General features: G+C 42.6%; 1 protein-coding gene across 1 annotated transcript in view; it reads left to right on the plus strand.

Moving 5' to 3' along the window:
- The first annotated feature begins 1,026 nt into the window (after positions 1-1,026).
- The window catches only part of jhamt (juvenile hormone acid methyltransferase), an 8,571-nt gene continuing 584 nt past the window's right edge, over positions 1,027-9,013 (plus strand). The window contains exons 1-5 of the mRNA XM_076191357.1: positions 1,027-1,514; positions 3,762-3,949; positions 5,692-5,865; positions 6,781-6,928; positions 7,196-7,436. Of these exons, the coding sequence (XP_076047472.1) occupies positions 1,379-1,514; positions 3,762-3,949; positions 5,692-5,865; positions 6,781-6,928; positions 7,196-7,365 (816 nt within the window). The 5' untranslated portion in view covers positions 1,027-1,378 and the 3' untranslated portion in view covers positions 7,366-7,436. The remainder of the gene's footprint in view (positions 1,515-3,761; positions 3,950-5,691; positions 5,866-6,780; positions 6,929-7,195; positions 7,437-9,013) is intronic.

Genomic DNA, 9,013 nt, shown 5'->3' on the forward strand with positions numbered 1-9,013 from the left:
AGAGAAATAGATAAATTAAGATTATAAAATGTTCTTTCATGTAGGAGTTCCTTGGGACATCATACTTGTTGGGAGGGTTCCGGGATATTGCAAAGGTGGGGGCAACGCTGCACTAGACTATGTCATTGATTGCTGCCAAGTGATGGTCAGAAGCCTATTCCAGGAGGCGCGTAACTGCGGCTGAAGCCGTCACTTACTGTGCACTTTAGGGACTGTTGGGGCAGAGAAGTGCGAGGTTCGAACCCAGGGCTAAACGAATACGAGGTCAGCTCGCTTTCGATTACGCCACCAGCGCACTACATCGGAAGGCTAGGACGGTGCCCCTCACAGAGGACTTTGTAGCGTGGAATTTAATGAACCATGCCCTTGGTTCAACTTCGCCGGTGGCAGGAATCGAACCGACACCCCCTCGACCTTCTCCGCAAGTAACGACGCCCTAACCCACTCAGCCAGAGAGCTTCCTGTTGTTTAAAGTTTCAACATAAACTCTTTGTTGATCAAATGTAGCCCGATGCGACAGTTGTTAAGATTTTGTCCACATTTTTCTTTATCCTGACTGCCACCAAGCATTTCATTCAGCTAAGGGAAGCTCCTAATCTAAAGTTAATCGCACCTCGATCCAATTACTGGGGATATTTTTATTCTGGCTGTCGCCTGGCAATTTAATTCAACCGAGAGAAGTTCATAGTTTAGCCTGAGGGTTAAATCTGTTTCCATTCGGTTTGTTTGCTGATTTATGTCTTTATTCTGGCTAATTCCCGCTATTTAAAGGTATTTTCTTTTTAAAGTTAATTCTTATCTTTTTGTTTACATATTTATTTATTTATTTATTTATCTATTTAATCATCTATTTATGTACATATTTTTTGGTAGGAGGCCGCCTTTAGTGAAAAGATTCAGAGCCTTCTATTAAAAAAAGTGTACAGTTATCTTATTTTCCTCTTCACTACTTCCTCCTTCTCCTTTTGTTTCCCCTCACAACCTTCCCCCTCCTAACCTCCTCCTCTTCCTCCTCCACTTCCCCCTCCTGACCCTCGAGTCTTATAAAAGCGGAGTACGCCAGGTCCAGTCTCAGGCGACTCGCTGATCGCGGGAGAGAGAGGAATACCTAGTCCCTCCTCCCTTCTTCCTTTCCCCCTCCTCTACCTCCTCCTCATCTTAGGACAGTCGAAAGACATAGTCCTCAAAGCTAACTCACCCTCGAACTCAACCCGAGCTAAATCGAAATCTGTCGATATTTTCCCCTTACTTCCCTTGACCACTCTATCTCGCCCGGCGAGTCCGTCGTCAGTCTTCGAGACGAAGATCCTCCCGAAGAAGTCCGATACAAGACTTTAGTTTCTTTTTTATTTTCGAGTGAGACAAGACCCAAGGAACCATGGAAAACGCAGAGCTCTACGTCAGTAGCAACGGTCTTCAGCGCCGTGATGCCCTCATGGTCCTCAGGGGCGCTTTGCCCGCCATGAACTGGGAACCTGAAGGGGAGAAGATCCTTGATATCGGCTGTGGCTCAGGTGCGGCGAAGGTAGTCTAAGATGTCGGGTTCTCTCGATCTCAAGTTTCCTCGATTTCTAGTTCTCTCGCCATCGTGTTTTCTCGATCTTGAACTTTCTTTGGTTTCGAGTTCCTCCAATTTCAAACTTTCTCGAACTGGAGTTCTCTCAGTCTCGATCTTTCTGTTTCGAGCTATTGTTTTCCATCTCGGGTTCTCTCGATCTCAGTCTTTTTCTATCTTGTGTTTTCTGTCTTAGGCCTCTAGATCTTCCGAACTCCGTAGAGTAACTCGGCGATTGCTAAGCACTGATCAATGGCTGAATCAGTAGACTCGATCACATGATTGTGTACAATGACGGTCATCTTGGAAAAGGCGGCACTGGCGGGCATTGCAGCATATCTTATCCCTGTTCTTCACATTTGTCACGATGTGCTTCGTGAGCGTATTATTTATTCGACAGCCAGTCAGCGGGGCGGAACGACTTCACTCAGGTCTAATAGAGAATAACTCTACTACGAGCTGTCGGCAGGTAATAATAGAGTTCACATTCTCAACAGTCGTTCTCTTCCACAATTTCCGAGGAAGTGTGCCCTTCAACGGCGTAGTCGCTCGATGCAGTGGTGTGGTTGATACCACTTGGTCGCTCTGCATTACCAATCGAGGATCATTGTCGTTTTTACTCCAGCGCCGAGTGGAAGGGTAGAGGTACTGTAGAGCAGGGGTTCTCAACCTCTTTCCTTATGTACCCCCGTTCTTATGTCTTGCTGTTGTTTAGCCTCTTAGAAATCCCATCACTAGTGACTAGAGCCCTAGTGTATCCACTAGGTATTACTAGTTTTCGATTCATTGTCCTAATTGTGAACAACTGTGGCCTACAAGGGCTCATTGAACCATAGGTCGAGAACCACTGGTGTAGGAGTATGAACTCTACCATTACCTACTGGAAAGGAAGTGTTCGGAGTGAAGTACTTGCCTAGTGGAAGACATTAACCAATGGAGCCTTGGTCAACTGATACGTTTTCGAAATGACATTGGACGCTTGTGAGGTCACTCACGTTGGGAGGTTGCAAAGGGAACATGCTTCTCTCTGTGTTTTTTGTGGCTGTGGGCCCCGTGGGGGATGCCTTCATGTGCTCTTTCATTATGATTCATTTCTCAGTCATATGGAGACATTAAACCACGGAGATATAAGATCAAGGGAATGTTGTATAGTGGGAACGCGTTGATATACTCATCACATAAAAAAATCTAAAGAGTTAGGTCATTGAGAGGAACTACAGTAAATGGGCAAAAAGTTGACCTAGCTGAGTTGTGCTGACAGCATTCAAAGAAGCTCGAGTTGTAGACTTAGGGGGGCAGTGTTTCTTGACTCATTTCGATTTACGGATCACCTGGCGAGCGCAGTTAGAAAATACGTCATGGATATATCCTGGCAAACGTTTTGGTGTGTAACATATATTTATTACAAACAAAAACATAAGACATTATCTAAAACAGTTGCTAATATTTTTCATGCTGCATGTTTAACACATCTAAAAACATAACCACTAATCTCCAGTTCATTACCAAATACAGTGGACGTCTGGACCACAGAAAAGAAAAAAATAATCATGGATCAGTAAAGAACCACTATCGTAGAAAAACTGGCTCTGAGGGACAGTACATCGCCTTTTGTCCGTGTTTTACGGATCGGTCACAAGACTTCTTGCCTAGTGGAAGGAATTAACAGATGGAGTCTTGGTTGGCTACTCGACAGCCCGTTAGAGAACCTAGATTTCATTATTCAAGTCTGACATGCAGTTATTCTGTTTCAAGAATACCATTTCTCTCTGGCAGGTGATGAGAGAGAGTTCAAACAGTGGTACAGTATACTGAAAAAGTGACCAATCTCTAGTCATGATATTTTGCAATTCAGGCGAATCACTTATGAATTTGTAACTCATGATGGCAATTGATCCCTTAAACCTAGCGGCGTGAGGTTGTCCATAAGAATAGAAATGGTGGTGAACTACAGCCCATATCAACAACCTCTCAAACCTGGTGATATGTTTTAGTTTTGTTTGTTGGTAAACTTAACTCTTTTAACCTCCTTCAGTTCAATAGCATAGTGTATCTATTTTGCTCTGGCTGGTAGGTGATCCCACTAGAAAGCAGCGTAACTGGGGCAACAGTTGGTGTCTGCTCATTCAGTGCTGACTTATTTCTGTATCAGTTTGTATCTATTCATGTAGTGATTCTTCAACTCTGCTCCTCCTTCTGATGTCAGGCGACGTGACGAGGAACCTTCTGCTGCCCCTGCTGCCCACTGTGGACCAGGTAGTGGGTGTGGATGTATCCCATGACATGGTCACCTTCGCTTCCAAGAACTTCGAGCACAACAGCTTGTCCTTCAAGCAGCTTGACATCGCCCGGATAATTCAGCCCAGGCAAATCTTCCCAGAGGGATTCACTAAGGTATGCAAACCATTTCGTTGTCTGAGAAACTATTCTTCATCAGGATAGAAACCACAAGAAAGGTAGGGGTGTTCTGTTGTACGTTAAAAGCAATGTCTGTGTTTTAGAGAAAGTGTAACAGGATGCATATGGTAGTTTGTGGGTAGAATTAACCCAAACAAATGGATAAAAGATAAATGTTGGTGTAGTATATACATTACATTGGTGTAGTATATACATTATCATTAGCAGACAACAAACTGTTGTTTCAAGAACTGTCTAGTTTCTGCAACCGGGACTTATTGGTAATAGGTGATTTCAATTTTACTGACATTAATTGGATGACCCTAGAACATGGCTATATAGGTAGTCGCTTGATAGCTTTTCTCGGTGACAATTACTTAGTTCAGCACGTAAAAGAACCCACAAGACATGGAAATTTACTCGATCTATTGATCACTAACCGCGAAAGCATGATAACTGATGTAGAAGTTGGTGAAACCATTGCAAGTAGTGATCACAGCTTAGATTCAAACTGCTAATTTTTTTTTAGAATAAATACTTGTGTATCTAAAATACCAGATTTCAGTAAAGTTCAGTCCATAGGACTACGTCAGGAGCTTCAGCTTACAGATTGGGAGGCAAAATTAAGCCTAAGACCTGTAGATTAGATATGGGAAATCTTTCAAAATACGCTTACTAAGATGATTCATACTTACATCCCGTTAAAGGACAGACGCCCCCCAAATCAGGATCGCCCAAAATGGCTTGACAAAGAACTGAAAAAAAGTATTGCTAAAAAGAGACAATCTTATTAATTCATTTATTTGTTTATCATTATTACAATTTTTTCACATCCAAAAGGTCTCCTGTCGGCATGTTCTTCCTTTGTAATCCTTTGTAGAATGCTATTACATGATATCCTCCTGGGTAGAATGTTCAATAAGGTTCAATGGACAAACTTGTATCATTTGTATCCTCGAATCCTTTATTTTACTTTGTTGAAACCTTCAGTTCTTAGCTGGTTTGAAGACCTTAAAAAAAATAGTCTCTAGTGCACTGCTCCACGGATGCCAGAGTTGACCCTCTCAGCTTATAAAACTGCCTGTCCTTAGTCAGAGCAAATTCAGAGCTGGGCGCGTTCCTCGGTGTCCTGACTATATGTGTCAGTCAGGACACCGGAATACGCACCTAGGAACGCACCGAGGAATGCGCCCAGCTCTGAGCAAATTCCGTTGCCGACGTCACCACCTTGAAGTGTATAAGTGCCTGAAAACCAGAATGTGTCTTCACATTTGCTGTTGAATGCTTTCAGGCCCGGTAGTTGCTTCTATGTAATGTTTTGTTTAATGTCAATTTTATTTAGCTTAAAGAAATTTCTTGGTATCAAAGAGTTAAAGTGTCAGTTGCAGCTAGATGAAAAGATATCTGGAGGAAGAAAGTTATATAATTCCCAACAGAAGAGAAGAAAAGCGCTTCTGATTTTTTTTTTTTTTTTTTTACAAAAGGGGTAAAAAAGCAGAATCTGCAGGATGTGGTATTGGGTCGGAGTTTGGTGGCCAAAAACGCCATATTCTGAAAAGGAGCGACCTGTAAGAACCACAGTGATGGCATATTGCGTATTGAAGAAACTATTTCATCGTCTGCAGTAGATCCATAGTGGACCATGTAGTAAGATCTCTGGAATGGGGAACCACGGATTCACCCACTTCAGAATGGCGACAATTACGAATCACTCTAACGAAGACATTACCGTGTTGCAGATCTTCTCGTTCTACTGCCTGCATTGGATCCCGGACCAGGAGCAGTGCCTCACGAATGTCCTTCAGCTTCTGCAGCCAGGCGGAGAGGCCCTTCTCGTCTTCCTGGCACAACATCCGCTCTTCACCATGTACGAACGCATGGCAGAGAAACCCCGCTGGGCTGAATACATGAAGGTACACATCGGGCATGACCCGAAGCCTCTTTTTTATGTCCTGTAATCCTACAAATAGTACATCTGAGCTGAGTTCCTGTGTTCATTTTCTCATCTCCCGGTTTGGGTCGAGACAAGGCGAGAAAAAATAATCTGGCTAAGGCTGCGTTTCGCCTGGCGTAAACGGTTACGATGAAACTAGTCTGGAGAATCAACAACACGATTCATGAATCGTCTTGATTTTTTGTGAATTGAATCGATTCGATGGTTCGATTGGTGTAAACGCAACCTAAGAGTGGTGATATAATATGAATCAAGTGGTTTCATTTAGGTCTATATACCCGTTGTGATGTAAAATACACCTCTTTCAATCGTCACGGGTGGACTTCTCTCAAGTAATTTGTAGGTTTAACTTGACAACGTACCAATAAACAAAGTGAGGATAGGGTATGACCCTTTAGTAGGCTCTAATTCACTTCACACACACACACACACACACACACACACACACACACACACACACACACACACACACACACACACACACACACACACACACACACACACACACACACACACACACACACACACACACACACACACACACACACACACACACACACACACACACACACACACACACACACACACACACACACACACACACACACACACACACACATGTTGACATAGAGTTGACAATCTGAGTCTTAAGAATGATTTCATTGATAGTATTCTCACAGACTAAAAAAATAAATGTAGCAGTTTGTTCAATAAAAATATCTATCTGGAATGTATCAGTACTGAAGGGGTGAGGCGATAGACCCAGGTCTAAAGAGTGATCTCATTTACTGTAAAAGTCATATGGTATTTGGTCAAACCAAAAATGTATCTGGGGTGTCACGGTGGAGGGATTATTTGCATCTATTCTCCACAGGACGTGAGTAATTTCGTCCCTCGGTACCAGTACAAGGCTGACCCTGCCGCGGACTTCGCCAACACCGCCACTGAGATCGGCTTCGAGGTCCTCGAATGCAAAGCTCCACAGCTCTTTTATGTCTTTGAGAACATCAATTACCTAATCAGTAAGTAAACTTTCGTCTGCTCATTATGGTCTATGAAAAAGTCTTTTCTTTCTCTGGCTTTTTTATGTAAATGAACTGCACGAAACTTAATCATTTGAGACTATTATATTTCGAGTCTGCCCCTCCTGCTTGATTTTTTTTTTTGTCTAGGTTAACCACATTAAAATCTATTGAGAATATCACTGAAAAGTCACTGTAGTGAAGGGGTTTAAATGGTTCTTGGTGACAAGGAATTTTTATTGACATTGAGTGTTTACCTCTCGACAGATGCCATCAAAGCTGTTAATCCATTCCTGCCACGAATCCCAAAGAACGATCACGATGCCTTTGTGAAGGATTGCCTGCAAGTTCTGGCCGACATGAACACGCCACAGCAGGATGGCCGAACATTTGCCCACTACAACCTGATGGTAGCTCACCTCACGCGTCCTGAGTAGTGAAGGTGCTTTGATCAGGGATGGGCACGAAGACGACGCAGTAGGTGATCTACCGAGGATTTGTGACAAAGGTGAAATACTCGGTTTTTCTAAAAAATTCTTGCTGTGGTAGTTGCATTGCATCTATTGCAGTACGAACTTGGAGATTTATTCCCATTTTTCCATTACGGTAGTGTTCTTCTCTGAATTTCTTACAGCTGCGCTGGTGGTGCTCTTTTTCTCTTTTTTGTTACGACAGTCACATTGTGCTTCTTACAGTGTGATCTTGGCGACTGATTCCAACCCTTACAATACCGTAGTGTTCCTCTTTGGGTTTCTTCCTCATAACTGTGCTACTGGAAGACAGAGATAATCCGCATTCCCTCTTCTATTCTCTCTATTAGAATTTAGTCTTAAGCTGATTGTTGCGGATATGTGCCTTAGGATCTTGCTGTCGTCCGTGTTCCCATGTTCGAGTCTCTCGAATTTTCGACTTTCTGCCTGAAAAAAAAAAAAAAAAAATCCCTCCACTAATTACCTGTCTATCGTGTATCAGGCGCCCAGCATCATAAACTATCCAGAATTCTTCGACTACCTAACTTCCATGATAGAACGCATTCTACCCCCATTCTCCTTTCACTAAAATCTCCATATTAGAAGATTTCAATGATCACAACACTATTCCTCTTCATAAACTGATCCAACTGGTGAAGGAACTTTCAAGTTACCTAACCTGAGTAATATGATAGCTCAGCCTTATTTCTGGAGACTGATCCAACATTCTAAGTCTCTTTCTAGTAATAATCCTTCTATTCTGTTATTTTACAAAGGTTTATAAAGGTTTACAAATGAAGAACATAGCGACAGACCTTTTGGTCCATAAGTAGTTGGGTATTTCTGACCATGGCTACTCTAGTGTGGTGTCTAGCCATCTTTCTGTTCTCTCACGGCGGTATTCTTAAAAAAAATTCTTTCCTTATATAAATCTTATATAAATCCTTGGAGGGGAAAGATTTATATAAGGAAAGATTTTTCAAAAATACCTCCGTAAGATTCTTACTGCAATATTCTTAAAAAAAATCCCTTATATAAATCTTTCTCTTCTAAGGATTTATATAAGATTTATATAAGGAAAGAATTTTTTTTAAGAATACCACCGTCATTTCTTTCTTTTTCGCTGTTCTATAGCTGTTGTTGACAGTCAGCAATGAAGATCCATGTCTTAAATGCCTGGTGTCCTTTAGGGTTTTGTTCTGTCTACCTCTCTCTTCCTCCTATTCATAAACGACCTTTAACTACGCTGGTGGCGTCATCGGTAGCGTGCTGGTCTCGCATTCGCTTAGTTGTGGGTTCGAATCCCGGACTCCTCGCCGACTACTAGCAAGGACCGTTTGTTACCTGTCCCAACAGTCTCCAAAGCGCATAATAGGGCAAAGGTGACGGCTCCTGCCGCAGCCACTCAGCGCCTCCTGGCGTAGGCTCCTTACTTTCTACTTAATAAAAAAAATCCCTGCCGCACTTGGATCACGTGTTGGACTCGTGATCGACAGCTATTTCCCTCCCGGAAGAGTGCTCAGAGCTCGTATATGACTGATCTACGGGTAATACTGTGACCTCACACACACACACACACACACACACACACACACACACACACACACACACACAC

Source organism: Oratosquilla oratoria, chromosome 10 (genome assembly GCF_046742065.1).
Source record: "Oratosquilla oratoria isolate Oo_2021 chromosome 10, ASM4674206v1, whole genome shotgun sequence".
Taxonomy (NCBI): Eukaryota; Metazoa; Arthropoda; class Malacostraca; order Stomatopoda; family Squillidae; genus Oratosquilla; species Oratosquilla oratoria.